Source organism: Lepidochelys olivacea (genome assembly GCF_965140295.1).
Source record: "Lepidochelys olivacea isolate rLepOli2 genome assembly, chromosome: 1".
NCBI lineage: Eukaryota > Metazoa > Chordata > Testudines > Cheloniidae > Lepidochelys > Lepidochelys olivacea.
In genome coordinates, this window is record NC_140411.1 from 201,838,389 (window position 1) to 201,856,995 (window position 18,607).

An 18,607-nucleotide genomic window follows, 5' to 3' on the forward strand; every position below is an offset into this window, starting at 1 on the left:
TATTACCAGCAGGGGGGGAGGGAAAAAAACCCACCGCCCTTTGTAGTGATAATCAAGGTGGGCCATTTCCAGCAGTTGACAAGAACATGTGGGGAACCGGGGGAGGGGGAATAAACATGGGGAAATAGTTTTACATTGTGCAATGACCCATCCATGCCCAGCCTTTACTCAAGCCTAAGTTAATTGTGTCCAGTTTGCAAATTAATTCCAATTCAGCAGTCTCTCGTTGGAGTCTGGTTTTGAAGTTTTTTTGTTGAAGAATTGTCACTTTTAGGTCTGTAATCGAGTGACCAGAGAGATTGAAGTGTTCTCCAACTGGTTTTTGAATGTTATAATTCTTGACATCTGATTTGTGTCCATTTATTCTTTTACGTAGAGACTGTCCAGTTTGGCCAATGTACATGGCAGAGGGACATTGCTGGCACATGATGGCATATATCACATTGGTAGATGTGCAGGTGAACGAGCCTCTGATAGGGTGGCTGATGTGATTAGGCCCTACGATGGTGTCCCCTGAATAGATATGGGGACACAGTTGGCAACGGGTTTTGTTGCAAGGATAGGTTCCTGGGTTAGTGGTTTTGTTGTGTGGTGTGTGGTTGCTCGTGAGTATTTGCTTCAGGTTGGGGGGCTGTCTGTAAGCAAGGACTGGCCTGTCTCCCAAGATCTGTGAGAGTGATGGGTCATCCTTCAGGATAGGTTGTAGATCCTTGATGATGCGTTGGAGAGGTTTTAGTTGTGGGCTGAAGGTGATGGTTAGTGGCGTTCTGTTATTTTCTTTTTTGGGCCTGTCCTGTAGTAGGTAATTTCTGGGTACTCTTCTGGCTCTGTCAATCTGTTTCTTCACTTCAGCAGGTGGGTACTGTAGTTGTAAGAACACTTGATAGAGATCTTGAAGGTGTTTGTCTCTGTCTGAGGGGTTGGAGCAAATGCGGTTGTATCGTAGAGCTTGGCTGTAGACAATGGATCGTGTGGTGTGGTCAGGGTGAAAGCTGGAGGCATGTAGGTAAGCATAGCGGTCAGTAGGTTTCCGGTACAGGGTGGTGTTTATGTGACCATCGCTTATTAGCACTGTAGTGTCCAGGAAGTGGATCTCTTGTGTGGACTGGTCCAGGCTGAGGTTGATGGTGGGATGGAAATTGTTGAAATCATGGTGGAATTCCTCAAGGGCTTCTTTTCCATGGGTCCAGATGATGAAGATGTTATCAATATAGCACAAGTAGAGAAGGGGCATTAGGGGACAAGAGCTGAGGAAGCGTTGTTCTAAATCAGCCATAAAAATGTTGGCATACTGTGGGGCCATGCGGGTACCCATAGCAGTGCCGCTGATTTGAAGGTATACATTGTCCCCCAAATGTGAAATAGTTATGGGTGAAGACAAAGTCACAATGTTCAGCCACCAGGTTTGCTGTGACATTATCGGGGATACTGTTTCTGATGGCCTGTAGTCCATCTTTGTGTGGAATGTTGGTGTAGAGGGCTTCTACACCCATAGTGGCTAGGATGGTGTTTTCAGGAAGATCACCGAAGGACTATAGTTTCCTTAGGAAGTCAGTGGTGTCTCAAAGATAGCTGGGAGTGCTGGTAGCGTAGGGTCTGAGGAGGGAGTCTACATAGCCAGACAATCCTTCTGTCAGGGTGCCAATGCCTGAGATGATGGGGCATCCAGGATTTCCAGGTTTATGAATCTTGGGTAGCAGATAGAATACCCCTGGTTGGGGTTCTAGGGGTGTGTCTGTGCAGATTTGCTCTCGTGCTTTTTCAAGGAGTTTCTTGAGCAGATGGTGTAGTTTCGTTTGGTAACCCTCTGTGGGATCAGAGGGTAATGGCTTGTAGAAAGTGGTGTTGGAGAGCTGTCTAGCAGCCTCTTGTTCATATTCCAACCTATTCAAGATGACGACAGCACCTCCTACTGTTCCTCACATGTTCTTGTCAACTGCTGGAAATGGCCCACCTTGATTATCACTACAAAAGGTTGGGGGTTTTTTGTTCCCTCTTCCCCCCCACCCCGCATCCTGCTGGTAATAATAGCTCACCTTACTTGATCACTCTTGTTACAGTGTGTATGCTAACACCCATTGTTTCATGTTCTCTGTGTATATAAAATCTCCCCACTGTATTTTCTACTGCATGCATCCAATGAAGTAAGCTGTAGCTCACGAAAGCTTATGCTCAAATAAATTTGTTAGTCTCTAAGGTGCCACAAGTACTCCTGTTCTTTTTACTTCATTTGCGAACCCCTCTCTACGTTTCCCTCACAGACCATATTTCTGCACATGCTTGAGATTCAATTGTTGTCCTCTGTGTTGTTTCTATCTGAGTTATACTTGTCTTAGTAGTAGCGAACTAAAATAAAAATAAAAATAAAATAAAATACACTTTCTGCTTAAGTTTGCCCATCTATTAAAAGAAGATAATGTTTACCTGCCTCACTGTGTTAGCAAGATTACTTAATATACAGTGCTATAAATGTGTAAAACATTAAGTAATTATTTAATATATAAAATTAAGTGAGAATGTTTTGTTGATGTCCTTCTTATGATTTATTGTCTATTCAAAATAGGCCAAAGGTGAACTGAGGTCACCTTATTACAGAGTATCTTCTGCAACGTGTGAGAGAGATTCTGCTCGCTTTGTTTTCTATTAGATTGCATTCTTAGTTGAAGACTACCTCATAGATTATAAAGCCACAAGGAACCACTGTGATCATCTAGTCTGATCTCTATAACATAGGCCATAGACGTCCCTGAATTAATTATTGCTTCAAGTCTAATAGCTGTTGTTGAACTAAAGCATATCTCTTTGAAAAACAGATTTTAAAATTGATTTAAAAATTGCCACTGATGGAGAATCCACCACTTCCTGTAAATTGTTCCAGTGGTTTATTATCCTCACTGTTAAAAACTTGCACTTTATTTCTAATCTGAATAGGTCTAGGTTCAACTTCTAACCACTGGATCTTTAGAACTTTGTCTGCTAGACTAAAAAGTCCTTTATTATCAATTTTTTGTTCTGCATTTAGATACTTTTAGACTGATCAAGTCACTTCTTAACTGTCATTTTGTTAAATTTAACAGATTGAGCTTTTTGAGTTTAACACTATAAGGCATATTTTTCAATCCCTTAATCATTCTTGCGGTTCTCCTCTGAATCCTCTCCTATTTATCAACATCATTCGTTAATTGCGGACACCAGAACTAGACAATGTATTCCAGGAGTTGTCGCACCAGTGCCAAATACAGAGGTAATATAATCTCCCTACCACTACTCAAGATTCCCCCGTTTGTACATCCAAAGATTGCATTATCTCTTTGGCCACACCATCACACTGAGAGCTCATGTCAGCTGATTATCAAGCATGATTCCAAATCTTTTTCAGAGTCACTGCTTCCCAGGATAGGGTCCCAGATCCTGTTAATACAGCCTATACATCACTTTACATTTAGTCAGATTAAAATTTTTATTGCTTTCTTCCACACAGCTTAGCAAGTGATCCACATCATTCCCGTGCCCAGCGTTGTATAATCATGCTATAAAAGACCTATTGTTATGCACACAGACAAAGGACAGGGGTTAATTAATAAAGGAAACAAACAAGAATTTCCTGCTCTTTTCCTCTTTTTTTTTTTTTTTAAAGAACAAAATCTGATATAAGTATGGGAGCTCGGCTCTATGTGGCTTCCCACTCAAACTTCAGATAGTCCTTTAGAGCCTTCACTACTCTATGGCTTTCACCCCTGTAGATTCACCCCTTATTCAAGCCATTCATTTGGATAGGTCCCATGAAATCCCTAGTTCCATCAGGAAACGAGCTGGTTTGATGATCTATCGAGTTTTGTTCAATATCTTCATTAAATATTTAGATAATGGTGTAGAGCAGGGGTTTTCAATCTTTTTCTTTCTGAGGCCCGCCCCAACAAGCTATAAAAACTCCACAGCCCACCTGTGCCACAACAACTGTTTTTCTCCATATAAAAGCCAGGGCCAGCGTTAGGGGGTAGGAAGCAGGGCAATGCCACAGGGGGTACTACGAAGCTAAGTTGCTCAGGCTTCAGCTTCGGCTGGGTGGCGGGACTTAGAGCACCGGGCTTCAGCCCCAGGTTGTGGGGGCTTTGGCTTTCTGCCCTGGGCCCAAGCAGGTCTAATGCCAGCCCTGCTTGGCGGACCCCCTAAAACCTGCTTGCGGTCCCCCAGTGGGCCCCGGACCCCTAGTTGAGAACCACTGATCTAGAGAGTACACTTATAAAGTTTGCAGATGATACCAAGCTGGGAGGGGGTAGCAAGTGATTTGGAGAACAGGGTTAGAATTCAAAATGATCTTGACAAACTGGAGAAATGGTCTGAAATTAATAGGCTGAAATTCAATAAGGATTAATGCAAGATACTACACATAGGAAGGAATAATCAATTGCACAAATACAAAATGGTAAGTGACTGCCAAGAAAGAAGTACTGCAGAAAAGGATCTGGGGGTTACAGAGGATCACATACTAAAAAGGAGTCAAAAATGAGATACCATTAAGAAAAAAGTAAACATAATTCTGGGATGTATTAGCAGGAGTGTTGTGAGCAAGGCACAAGAAGTAATTCTTCCGCTCTACAGAGTACTGATAAGACCTCAGCTGGAATACTGTCCAGTTCTGAGCAGCACACTTCATATAAGACGTGGACATACTGGAAAAGTTCCAGAGGAGAACAAGAAAAATGAGTAGAGGTCTAGAAAACATGACCTACAAAGAAAGACTGAAAAATAATTGGGTTTGTTTAGTCTGGAGAAGAGAAGACTAAGGGGGGACATGACAACAATCTTTACGTATGTAAAAGGTTGTTATAAAGAGGAAGGTGATTGTGACACTGCACCCCATATTTTTCATAGTAATATTATGATGATATAGTTATGGCATAATGATGATGCATTTTGTACAACATGGGTCATGTGAGGTGTCATTGGAAAAGTTATGATTTGCTGAATATGATGATCCTATTTGTATGCGTGCATCTTTTTTTATCTGAATTTATGAATATTGACTATGTATCTGTATTTCACATGTAGTCACACCTGGGTGACACCCACGAGACAAAATGCTTCCAGTCTAGATGGTGGGCTGTGTAGGGCCTATTCAAGGTTATGGACTATTAGGAAAAAAAATAGGCTTTAGGAGAAGCTTATCCCCCACCGGTTAAGCATTCCTTGTTGGTTCATGCAGTGGCGGGCCAAAGCCTGCACATAATTGCAGCTGGGTGTGTCTGTGCCTGTGTGAATGCTGCTGAAAGTGAAAGCTTAGAGGGCTTTGCAGCTTGTCACAGTAGCACAGTGTGAGAGGGAGCCCAGGCTAGACAGACCGAGGGCTTAGTGGCACCCCAGTTCCAGGTTGCACCCCGTGGAAACCCGTCGCAGTGATAAACTGTTCTCCTTAACCACTGAGGACAGGACAAGAAGCAATGGGCTTAAATTGCAGCAAGAGAGATTTAGGTCAGACATGAGGGAAAAATTCCTAACCATCAGGGTAGGTAAGTACTAGAACAAATTGTGTAGGGAGATTGTGGAATCTCAGTCACTGGAGGCTTTTAAGAACAGACTGAACAAACACTTGTCAAGGATGGTATAGACCAGTAGTTCTCAACCAGGGATACGTGTACCCCTGGGGGTACTCAGAGGTCTTCCAGGGGGAAAATCAACTCCTCTAGATATTTGCCTGGTTTTACAACAGGCAAATAAAAAGCACTAGCAAACTAAAGTTTCATAGGCAATGATTTATTTATACCGCTCTATATACTGAAATGTAAGTACAATATTTATATTCCAATTGATTTATTTTACAATTATATGGTAAAAATGAGAAAACAAGCATTTTTTCAGTAATTTGTGCTGTGACACTTTTGTATTTTTATGTCTGATTTTGTAAGTTTTTAAGTGAGGTGAAACTTGTGGGTACACAAGACAAATCAGACTATTGACAGGGGTACAGTAGTCTGGAAAGGTTGAGACATACTGGTGTAGACAATACTTAGTCCTGCCTTAGTGCAGGGGACTGGACTAGATGACCTGTCAAAGTCCCTTCCAGTCGTACATTTGTATGATTGAATGATTTTCTAAACTCTTGGCATTTCTGGGTTTAAAGTTCTGGGCTGAAATCCTCACCCCAAAGAAGTCAAAGACAAAACACCATTGACTTCAATGGAGCCATGGTTTGACTAAAAGGGGGCAGGGGTTTCTCCTTGGTGCCTGTTAGACACTGCAGTCTGAAGCATTGCCCAAGTGGTTCCCTTTGGCCTTGGAATCTGAGTCCATGTCTACACTACTGGCTAAATTGGCACTGCTGCGATCAATGCACCGGTGTCGATTTAGCAGGTCTGGTGAAGACACGCTAAGCTGATGGATGAGCACTCCCGTTGATGTCCGTACTCCACCTCCCCGAGAGGTTGAAACTATGTTGACAGGAGATCGTCAATCATCGACATAGCATGGTGTAGACACCACTATAAGTCAACCTAAATTACACTGACTTCAATTACATAATTTACTGAAGTAGCGTAACTTAGGTTGACTTAGTGTTAGTATAGACCAGCCCAGAGCATGCAAAACTTGAATTGACTTACATAGTCAAATAAAATACACCAGCAACATTTTAACCACCAAATTTAAGTTTTTATTTTCTCACTATCTTTTTTTTTCTTGTCCCTTTGCAAAGAAGTTAGATTAAAAATATTGTGTTTATGAAATAGTAAGCATAAGATTTTTTAACAAGGACAGTAAGAAAATTCCAAATTCTGGTTCCTATAGCAAAATATAACTAGGCTACATTTCACAAAATACATGAAAAAAATTCAAGTCTACTCTATTGTACAGTAATATACAAGGCACTATTCCTATTAGAAATATGGCTAAGTTACAGTAGCTATAAAACCCTGATCTTTCAATTCACTCCCCCACCCCACCCCACCCCGAACCCATTCAGAAAAGCAACATTCAGAATCCTGCTTTTTACTGATTGCACTGGCTTAGGTGCTGCTGTTACACCTTTTTGGCCAAGGTTCAAGACTATATACTTCCTTGAAAGTCGATATCATGGCACTACAAAAACCAAAGCTCTTAGTTGGGGGGCATTAATTGATTTTTCTACTGGGACTTATTTGCTCTTCGCCCCTAACCTTCATCTATTCTATCCATGCTTAGCTTGAGAGCTTCTTGAAGCAAGGACCATCCTTCCTGGACATTTGGAAAGTGCCTAGGAGATTGCATTTACTTTTAACATCCACTAAGTATTAATAATACAACTTTCCTGCAATCATAATCAAATTTAACAATTCTTTAAAGAACTTGGCCATGCATTTTCATCCAGTTCTGTTCCTGGAACATCATGACATATCTATCATTTATGCAACATTTCCAGGCTTTGATCCCAATTGTCTTTGCCTCTACTTAAATGGCGATTAATGTTACTTTCCAACACTGCCACAGTTCTGTCTAACAAACTCCCTGGTGGATCCCTACACAAATTGTTGTTTGTGTACCATTCCATAGAACAGAGGAAGTATTTTCAACACAATATTTTTCACTTGCTTCTTAGCCCTGACTGACTCCTGATTAAACTCTGTATTTCTTAATAACTTGTTCTTTAACTACAGAAGACATTGTACAAATTTGGTCTCTTATCTTCATGAACTTTTCATTTTTAATTTTCCAGTGTGTAGATAAAAGCTGATGCATCAACAACCGTGAAAACTGAAGGGCTCTTTCATCACTGTTGAAGTACAGCATGACCAGTAATAGTGAATCTTCCCACACATTATCTCCTGCCAATGTGTGTCAAGTCAGAACTAGAGGAACCCACTTTGGCTTCAGAGAGGAGATAGCCTCTAAAGAGCTTTAATCCCTTCCAGATGAAAGCCTTTCCACATGAAGTGTGAAGAAAAGGAATGGCCATGAGGCACGAGAAAAAGCATTGGCAGAACACGTATTGTATTAAGGTGGAAAACTGCCACTACTTTTGGAATGAAACTTGGCCAAGCCTGTGGCACTATCTTATCTTTATAAAATTTGGTAGAAGGTGGAACCTGAAACTTACTCTATACAATAAAAAACTGCCACCAGGAAATGATCTTCCATATAAGAAATCTGAGCTCACTCAGGAAATCCAGTGGCTCAAAAGGAACTTTCATCAGCTTTGTCAGGACCACACTAATATCTCATGACACTGGGGAACTTCTGAGCAGGAGAAACTTGAGTTAGTGTTTGTCACTTTCTCTCTCATGCCTGAACTGGCAGAGGCTCCAAGCACAGAGTGGAGACAGGGGAAAGACACATGCAAGAAACACCTTATCGTTAAACAGTGCCCCATAATCCTAACCAGGAGATTGAAGAATTTATACTAATTACCATCCGTCTGGCTGAAGAGGCGGCCTGGGGAGAAGAGAGGACATATTTTAAAAGAATGGAGAAATCTTTGGGACTTTAGAGGATGGTGAATCTCTCGGAATCCCTATTGCCCCATTGAAATGGCTATTTCCTATGCTGGCACATTACATAAACAACATAGCTTCCTAGAAAGCCACCATGTACTCTGTCCTTCCTCTAGCCTCACTTCTATGAGGAGAAAGTGGGATGTTTCTATAAGCCCTCTGCAGAATCCAAACATACCACCAACACCTCACCATCTCTCTCAAAACACTGAATCATGGTGATGGTCCTTCCAACCCTCCAGTTCACCCCATTAGCCAAAGCAGTTCTTTGCTTCAGCCAGGGGCAGGGGGTTGCTAGAATGATGCAAGGCACTCTCTGTCCTCCAAGGCCAGAATACACTGCCTTCAAGGCACTCCCAAACTGGGAGCCCAGGGACCTGAGCTCTGATCCTATATTAGGCAAAGTATTCTGCTGACAGTAGACTGAAACTAGTGAGTATTTTGCTTTTTTAAAAGACATGTCATGATACACTCATCCTTTTGTGGATCATGATACTATCCCCCAAACCCACATCTCTACCCCCCACTCCAAGTGTGATATGTTTCTATCACTCTTGCCGGCTGAAGTTAAACTTCAGCTAGCTCCCAGTCATCCCTTTATCTGGCCCCTAGGGTTTCTCTGCATCCTGGCAGACATTTACAGAGCTCTCACTCGCACTACATATCACATGCCTTTGATCACTGCGTCATGTTTCTGCTGCAGGTACTACTGTTGCTAAGTTCTGGTGCTTTGGCTGCCTAGCAACAGATGTTTCTTTATTCCAGTCAGGAGTGGATCAGTGAGTCCGGAGATAAAAGCAACAGTGATTTTCCACTGCTTTGTCATTGGATAGGAGCCCTATAAATGATCTACCGTAATCAGAGTCCGCTTCTAAAAAAGGACTGTGTCCTAAAATTAACTGGGTGCAAACTAGAGATTAGATTCAGGACTCGGATAGCCACTTAGCTCACAGAAAAGCTCCCTGGCTCAGTCATGGTTAAACTAGGCTGTGTCTTCCAGCACAGGGCTAAGTGTGCCATTTTTCTGCAATGATCTATCATGATATGGAGTCTGCAGGAAAAAAATCCATTGGAAATAGGATCAGAAAGCGTATCTTAAATCATAAATTCAGTCAAAGATCGCGGGGGAAGGGAAGATGGAAAGCTCTCTGTAAGCTCAAGCACTTAAGTGTTTTAGTACAACTGCACATAATTATACACATGTAATGAGCTGATTATGTTAATGGAAATTAGATAATCATGTTCAAAGCCTGGAAACTGAAAAGGTTTATTTTTAGTTGCTCTAGATTAAAAACTTGTACAACTCAAAATCCAATCTTTCACTGCTGTCTGAAAGCTTCTGCTGCTCTGATACCCCATGGGAAGGGAGGGGGTCTGTGTGGGGCCCCAGACCTCCGTGGGGGGGCTGGCCACTTCCTGTGGGAAGTGGAGTGACCCGGCCCCAGCTTGCTTGGCTCCCAGGCTTGGGGAGTGGCGGCGCAGTTGGGAGCCAGGGGAGCGGAGCAGGCTGGGGCCGGGTCGCTCTACTTACCCCCGCCAGTGAGTGCAGGGAGCCTGACCCCTGCTGCAGTCCTCAGGGGAAGGGCTGGCTGGAGTGGGGGCGGGGCTGGGGCGGAGCAGGGGCCGGGGCCATGGGGAAGAGGCAGGGCAGAGGCTAGAGCATCATGCAGCTGTGTAAGGCACCAGGAAATTTGGTGCCCCAAATTTCCTGGTGCCCTACACAGCTGCATACTTTGTGTATGGGTAGGGACGGCCCTGCTAGTAACCCTGTCAGTGGTTTGCTTACCCCCTCTTCTCCCAGCCCATTGCTGTGGCAGTGTGAGTGGGGAAATGTTTAGACACTGAAGGGATGGTGAAGATCACAAAGCATGATAACGTGCTAATCTAACAGCGGCAAAATTATTAGGAACCAAAGGCTAAGTTCACGCAACTTTCAAGCTGAGAGCTTAATTGCAAAAAGAAGTCAGGGAAGTCAGAGTTAAGGCTCCCAATAGCAACGTTAGTGCTGGCACATAGCCCTTTACAATAGGCTCTTTCATCACAGGATACAAGGGAATACAAAACACTGTACCTGTGCATATAAGGTAACTGAGATGCCACTGTGATATTGGTATTATTTGAAAAGAGACTCAAGACTAGAAAGTGTCTAAGAAAGGTTGCATGAGGAGGGGGAAGGAGGCCTATAAAAGGACAGGCCTAGAAGAATTAAATCTGCTCCCCAGTGATTTGGTCTCTGACATGTCATTCCATATTCTTTATGAAAATATGCTTATATATGATATGATATGAATAGGACATAACTCAGATATACTTTATGCAAGATAGGTCTTGTGAGATATCATTGGAAAGGTTATGATTTATTGAATGTGATAATCCAATTGTATGCCTGTATTATTTCTGTATCTGAAGTTAGGAATATTTACTCTGAATCTATATTTCAACTATATTACTTTGAGTGATGCCCCCTGCTTACACTTCAGGTACAACAATGAAAAAGCCCAACAGTGCTGATGGCCCAGCGGCAAGAGACAATGGATTGTTAAAGAGCTTAGTCTTCCTGTAAACTTGTGCGTCAGCCTGTGAAGAATGGCTACGGGGCCCTACAGAGGTATGTGACCATGTCACCTGATACTGAAACCCATCTTGAATTCTGTACTTTTCCATGAGAAGCTGTGGTGGGGGGAGTCAAACGATGAAACAAAGGACTCCCGCCTTATGCAAATCCTATTTAAGGGTGGGGAGTGAGGCAATCCAAGCCATCAATTCTCCCCCCGCTACCCCACCCAAGATGACTGTTAGAAACAACTAAGACTGAACTGGGGGAAAGAACTGGACCCACATTAGAAGGGGCATCTGGCCTGTGAAGAAGATTATTAGAACAACATTTAGGGTGAGAACTTTCATGTTACCAGTTTCTTTAATGTATTAAGTGTAGTTTGCATGCTCTGTTTTATGTTTTTAGTAATCTGCCTTGTTCTGTCTTCTACCTCCTTAACTACTTAAAATACACCTGTAATAGTTAATACATTTATTTCTGATTTACAGTATAACCCAGTTGATGTGATTTCTAATGAGGAGTGTGGGGGGAGGGAGAAGTTGTGCATACTCTCCTCCACATCGAGTGAAGAGGCAAATTTCGTATAATTTTGGGCTTCTACTCTAAAGGGGGTGGACATCTGTGTGCTGTGGCAAGCTCGTTAAGATGAGCCTTCTCAGAGTGGATCTCTGTCTCTCTGTGCAGCTGGGGGTGGCCCTGCCTTTGTGCTTGGCTGGAAAAGGCTGGGGAGCCTAGCCCAGCCAGACCAGGTAAAAGGGGGCCCAGGCTGGCAGAATAGTCTGACTCAGTGGTGTCCCAGCACATCAGGTGACATCCCAGGGGGTCCAGCCTGGCACAGGACCAGTCATAAGCAACACATAGGGGAGCATGCAGGGTCAAATGCCCTCCCCCCACTCCTGAGATTTCTGCTTGACTCTGTCCTTCTCCCACTGCGCCTTCCCCCTGACAGCTAGGCCCAGGTGGGGAGCAGAAGGGGCAGGACCAGCCACTTCTCATGCTGGCTGCTTCAGGTCGCCGATCTGTGCAGCGCTGCAGCTGCCTGAGAGACAGCCTGGCTGGGGAGGTGGTGGTGGTGGCGGGCCACCCCCCCCATCTGAGCCCAGCTGCCAGGAACAGGGACCGAGGAAGCTGGAAACATGCTGATGGGAGAAGGGACTGCGGCTCGCTTGGCCACTAAGTCTGGCAGCAGGACCTGGACAGGGGGAAGCCCATTGCCGCCACCTCTCCAGCTGGGCTCTCTCTCAGGGAGCCAATGCACCGCACAGAGTCAACGACCCAGAGCAGCCAGCTTCAGCATGTGAGAAGTGGCTCTGTCTCACTCCCTGCCCAGGCCCAATTGCTAGAGGAAAGCAGCCGCACATGCCAGTGTGGAGGCACAGCAGGAGAAGGACAGGGCACCTCCCCCCAGAGGTAACAGGTGCGGTGGCCCCGGGCTGGGTGCAGGGGGTCGTGGCACAGAGACATGTGGGGCGGTCACATGTCCTCCTCTTTAGATTGTGCCCCCCACTACCAGGAGGCACGAGTGATCTATGGGCCCAGTTAAGTGGACTGAGCACAGGCGAGTTCCCGTGGGCCATGTGAGGAAAGATTCCTTCCTTCTCAGGCTGCACAATGGAAGCAGAGTTGCTTTGGCTCAGCTATTCCAAACTCAATGTATAAGGTGGCTCCGCCATGGCACGAGCAACTCATCCCTCCGCCGTGTCCAAACTTCTGCCTAATCCTAAACTTCTGGATGGTTTCCCAAACCTGCCTCCAAAATCTCATGACTTTCTAGGTTGTAGTATCTATGGTTTTTGCACCACTAAATGACACAGGAGAGAACAGAGAGGAAATGGAAAGCCTAAGTAGGCTACACAGGAGATAGTTATTAAATCCCACCATTTTCATATGTTTTCCTGGTCTAAAATCAAGTAATTCCATTTATCTAATCCAGGGCATAGGGATGGGTGAGAAGTCACAGAGAAGATATTCTTAGGCTGTTCAATTTAGCTGTGTAGCAGCTATGCTTCTGCCTTACCAACCATTCATGATGGGAAGGAAAGGACTAAAGAAGTTGAATGGATCTTCTGGCTCAACCGTAGCCTAATCCTTGTATCTTTCAGGCTGCAAAGGTGGGTTCCAACTCACACTAAAGTGCATACACATCCTGTACAACCCCAAAATACCTCCCTGCCACCCACACCCAGTGGAACCACCCCAATTCTAGTGCTTATGGAGCCCTGTACATTGGTGAAAATGGGGGCAAGATTTGTCCAGTAGCGACAGAGAAAGGCCTGGATGGAGACTAAGAAACTGGGCAAAAGGACCTGGGCGGACATTTATGAAAGAGATACAGCAACTCAAAAGAGGGCTGGAAAGGGACTCCTGATGTCTCATTAAAAGATAGTTTTGAATGACTTTAGGAAAGAACAGTTGTGCATGAAAGTTAAAAAAGCCCAGTTCAGGCCCTTCATTTTGTAATTTCAAACTCAATTTCAGATGTCTGACAATTTTCCCATGTACTTTATTCGCCCTCATCGAAACATTTACCATAGTAAATGTGCCAACTTATCTATGATCAAAGCCCAGGCTGCTGCTGGTGCCAAATTGCTCTGTCTTGGCTGCACAGCAAAGCTTTCAATAGCAGATGTTATGCAAGGCCTCACAGAGATAAAGGGCAAGAAGTTAGCAGCAGCAAGTTCAAGATCCTTTCTTGGGAAAGCCATTGTTTGCAGCAAGCTCTCCAGCTATCCCACTTGAGTGAGACCTGGAGACCACTACTGCCCCCTCCTCTGTGTCTTTCAGCTTTCACAAAGGAGCTATCTAAAACACTGCAGTGCCCTGCAGACTGCTTGGGGAAAATCTCTGCTATATCCCACATATTAGTTCTTCATACATAGGCCTTAGAGCCAAAACACTGCATTATTATACTATAAACATTGCTCCTGCATCTGAAGGCTAGGGAATGTTATGGAATTGTCTATCTGTGGTTATGTGTGGACATCAAGCTTTTCTAATAAGAATACGATGAAAGGACATAGCATTCCCTAACACAGATGACACAAAGAGCTACAAAGCTACAAAGAGCTACAAAGAACAATATAAAGTATGTTTTGTTCAACAGGGGCTATATCTTCTGCCATAGGATTCATATTTCATAACTACTGCCATTAAAGTATAAAACACAAACAGTGGAAGAACTGTAAACTATATATACCATAGTTATGTCAAGTAGATATAGGAGAAATATTATAAGTCTGTTTCCTGTGTAATGCACCCTTCTCCTCAGATAAAGACTTTGAGGCAATTTGAGATGGCTATTACAGAATGAGTGACACTCTGTCATTAAGATTGTATTTGGTTTTTGTTTTCCTTATTCTGAAATATAATTTATCCAAACAATGTACATGATTTGCTTTTTGAGGATGGAAATCACAGCAGTAAACCATCTAAAAGGCCACGATTGTGCTATACAGCACTTCTGAGTCAGTAGTGAAACACACACCCTGACCCTGCAAACTTTTATTCTACCAAATTAGTAATGTCAGTGTGATCAGGCCCACGTTACTCACCTTCATTAACAGCATGAGGCTTAATAATGCAACAAGTACAGTCTGTAAATTTTGCACTATTGGCTGGACCACGGCCTCCACTTGAGGGAAAGAACAACTCCAGTTCCTGGGTGTAATTGAAATTGAAAATATTTTAGTGTTACACAGTTGCATGTCTCAGATCTTTAGCACACACAGTATTGTTCAGGGATATCCACAGCCTCATTTACTTAGATAGTGCTATAAGAACACCTATATTTATACTTCTCTCTCTAGCATCATTGATACCCAGGGCATGGCTAATCATTGTATCTCCCACATTGGCTGCTGTAAGCATTTCTTCTTCACTTTCCCACTTCCATCTATTCGCATTCAATCTGTTCAAAATGTTGCTGCCATAATCTCCTCTCCCAAAATCGTCTCTTCCTAGTTTTCTGCCTTCAGGTCAAGCTTTTTCACTCCCACCACAAAAATTACTCCACAAATCCTCTCCCTTATTTATATATCTGATCTCATTCCCCCTCCTCCCACATTCCATCCCTTTGCCTGTGGGAATGGTTGGAATCCCCACTCAGTTCTCAATACGGCACACACAGACATAAGGCTAGAGTCCAAACAGACCTCCTTCCCACTCATTTTGGGATTATCCTTAAACAAATAAACAACAAACTTTAGCCTGAACTTCTTGTCTGCCTTCTGTAAACCCTTTTCTTGCCTTAAAGACACTACCTTTTATGTTCCTGAATGTGGGTTAATGAGACCCATCTGTTCTGGCTGCCAGGGTGAGTAAGTAGAATAGCTCTGCACCAAAATGCAGTGCCCTACGAACCTGACATGTTGCACACATATTCTGATCAAGCCTCTTTTCCAATTGCTCCTTTTGTTTCCTTTGCTCACCGCCAACTCCATGCCTTCCTTCCATGCTATTCATTCATTGTGCTCAGAACAGCCTGCCAATGAACATTAGCTAATCGCCCTGAACATGGCCTCCAATAAGATGCATTAGTCAACTTAAAAAAGGGAATTTGATTAATTTCCTTTTAAAGGAAATAATAACCTGGAGATGTTACCACTAAATTCATCTGATTCTTCCTTGTATAACAGGCTCAGGGTAAAGCTTATCTCCTTGAGTTCCCTATGAGGGTTTGTCTACAGTTACCGGGGGACTGACACACAATGATCGATGCATTGGTGGTCAATTTAGTGGGTCTAGTGAAGATCCGCTAAATCGACCACAGATTGCTCTCCTGTCAACTCCTGTACTCCACCTGAACGAGAAGCGCAAGAGGAGTCAGCGGGAGAGCGTCTCCCATCGACATCACGTAGTATGGACCCTGGGGTAAGTAGATCTAAGACATTGACTTCAGCTACGTTATTCACGTAGCTGAAGTTCCGTAACTTAGATCGATCTCCCCCCATAGCGTGGACAAGGCCTCAGCTATTTAGTACTGTATTTCAGAAGGAATTAAGCTGAACTTAGATTTTCCCACTCCATCGCTCTTGTCCCTGTAATGACTTGTGATCCCTATCTAAACAATGAGCTAAACAATGCAATTTAGGGGCTCTTTCAATAGAAAAGAAGAAATTACTTCTGTTTTTGCTGCTACCAAATGTACCCTTATTTTAAGTATTTACACCTATCTGAGGCAAAGGGTCAACTTCCTGGATCCTTTTATAGATAATGAAGAGCATGTTTCAAAGACTATTCTATTCTGGTCTGTTGCCATTGACTACTGTTAACTTTAAATAAACAAAGTAGTCCCCAAAACACCAGGAAAAAGCAAAATAAGATAAAATATTTACAAGTGTAACACGTGTAACTGGCAATATACAAAACAGATTCCTGAAAGAACAGTAAGAGAAATGACTAAAAGAACCAACATTTCAGATACAGGAATACCAAACTAAATCTATGTGGAATTCTAAAAACCAAGAACCTTGTCCCTACCTATATGCTTAAATTAAGATTACCCCAAATTTGGCCTGTAAAAACAGAGATGTTATCCCTGGATAGCCTAGCAGACAAACCCTCAGCTTGATCTGCAATTCATTCTGTGAGAAGAACAATTCAACCATCATCAAAGGAGCCCAGGACTTTGTTTCCCTTTCAAAAGATTTTTCCCAGTATGCTTTAGCTGACTTTTCTTTCCTCCCAGGAAAGTTTCTAAAAGCTGCACACTATTAACTTCTTTGGCATCTGGTATGTAGCCACCTACCATTGTATGGCACCTGCCCATTGAATTCATAATTCCAATTGCTGTATCAGAGATAAACTCCAGTACTCAGAAGGTAAAGAGAACCCCCCCCCCAAAAAAGATATATAAATATATCTGCAAGTCTACCAAAACAGTGAGCTAAACATTTACAGTCATAGGACGAGTAAAAATTAGCTAGCCTTTCAAAAGTAATTACCATAATATTACAAAAAAACAGCATTTTAAAATAATTAAATGCAAGTATAGCAAAGCAACAATCTTATCAACAGAAAACACACACTTATTTCGCTAACTAAAATCCTGTGTTAACAGATATTTTTTTCCATAGCCTTTTTCTTCAGAAGCTGCTATTCAGCTATGCTGGCAGTATGCCAGAGCAGAAATACAGGCTATAGTTACAGTACAAGGGCTACAGCAGCACAACTGCAGCTATGCCATTATAACAGACACTTGCTACAGAGACGGAAGGGGTTTTGCCATCACAGTAATAAATTCTTCCCTCAACCTAGTGGTGTCTACACTAGGGCATAGGTTGACATAACTACGTCTCTCAGGAGTGTGAATTTTTCACACCCCCAAGTGACATAGCTAGGTTGATCTAATTTTTAGGCGGAGACCAGACCACACTTTGACTCTTACCTTTCCAAGTGAAGGCATCTGGATCTTTCAATCTTACAGACTCAACCCATGAGCACAAAATAACCACTGTGACCCAAACAGAATCTCAACGCAAGAGGGCAAGGGGCTTACTAGTATCTGATAGTGAGTTTCAGCTGGCCTGACCAGTTCAGTGTACCCACCTTGCTAATATCGTAACCTGTGCCTAAAAAGTGTTATGTAAGATATCAATAGAAAGCTAACAACATATTGATCATTAATACTATTGTGTGGTGTATACGTGGTGGACTAATGCAAAATTATAAACATATTGGAAGTTACGTTCTTAAAGTGTTTGCCAGGCAGCATCGAAGTTACCCCCACCCTAGACAAAGGAATGTGGTTTCACCACCTTATAAGTACTTCCAAGGTAGATTAAGAAACAATGGGAATGTATTTACATAAGAGGTAAACAACAGCATCAAGATTTCAGAGTAGCAGTCGTGTTAGTCTGTATTCGCAAAAAGAAAAGGAGTACTTGTGGCGTTAGTCTCTAAGGTGCCACAAGTCCTCCTTTTCTTTTAACAGCAACAAGGGGAGAAGATAACTACTCAGCATCATGGCAGGGGGAAGAGATTGCAGGAAACAGATCAGTTTGCATTGTAGATTACACCAGTCAGGAACCTTCTCCATCAGACTCCATGACCCTTTTCCTCACAGCAGAGGCAATTAACTTTAAGGAGGATTCATTTTCAAAAGTTCAATAAAAGAGAGGGGCAAAGAACCCCCAAGTGATCTTTCACCTAAGACGACAAAGGAGCTGAGCACTTTGTCTTTGTGGGAGATCCTGACCAACAGGGTGATCAGCCATCTTGCTGGAAGGTAGTGTGGTAAGAATCTGACCTTGAACCAAGACGGTATGTTTCTTAAGTCTTAGCCTCTAGAAAGCGTTTTTCACTTTGATTTGCTTGTAACCATTTCCAGCTCTCTCCATCATACCTGGACTTACTAACAAACGGAGATAGGGTTTTAAATCAACTTGTTTTACTTTTAATCTAAACCATCACAGTGTGATAAGCTGTGAACTCTGTCTCCTTAGAGGAGCAAACAAATCTTCTTATTCCTCTGACAGGTCAAGGAAAGAGCTGGACATTGCAGACCACACAGTTTGGGGTAAATTTGGGGCTGGGAGTGTGTTGAGTCAGCTGGCTAATAGTAACCATGGCTGGTGGATACCAGAGTGTG

At 43.0% G+C, this 18,607-nt stretch overlaps 1 protein-coding gene and 1 long non-coding RNA gene across 3 annotated transcripts in view; one reads left to right on the plus strand and one right to left on the minus strand.

The window, feature by feature from the left end:
- The window catches only part of NME7 (NME/NM23 family member 7), a 178,575-nt gene that overhangs the window by 89,160 nt on the left and 70,808 nt on the right, over positions 1-18,607 (minus strand). For both annotated transcript variants that reach the window (XM_084616050.1, XM_084616051.1), the window contains one exon: positions 14,571-14,676. In XM_084616050.1, coding sequence (XP_084472176.1) covers positions 14,571-14,676 — 106 coding nt within the window. The remainder of the gene's footprint in view (positions 1-14,570; positions 14,677-18,607) is intronic.
- Positions 1-18,607, plus strand: part of LOC311513895 — a 37,909-nt gene that overhangs the window by 916 nt on the left and 18,386 nt on the right. Inside the window, exon 2 of the long non-coding RNA XR_014709793.1 lies at positions 10,943-11,352. This is a non-coding gene — a long non-coding RNA (uncharacterized lncRNA). The remainder of the gene's footprint in view (positions 1-10,942; positions 11,353-18,607) is intronic.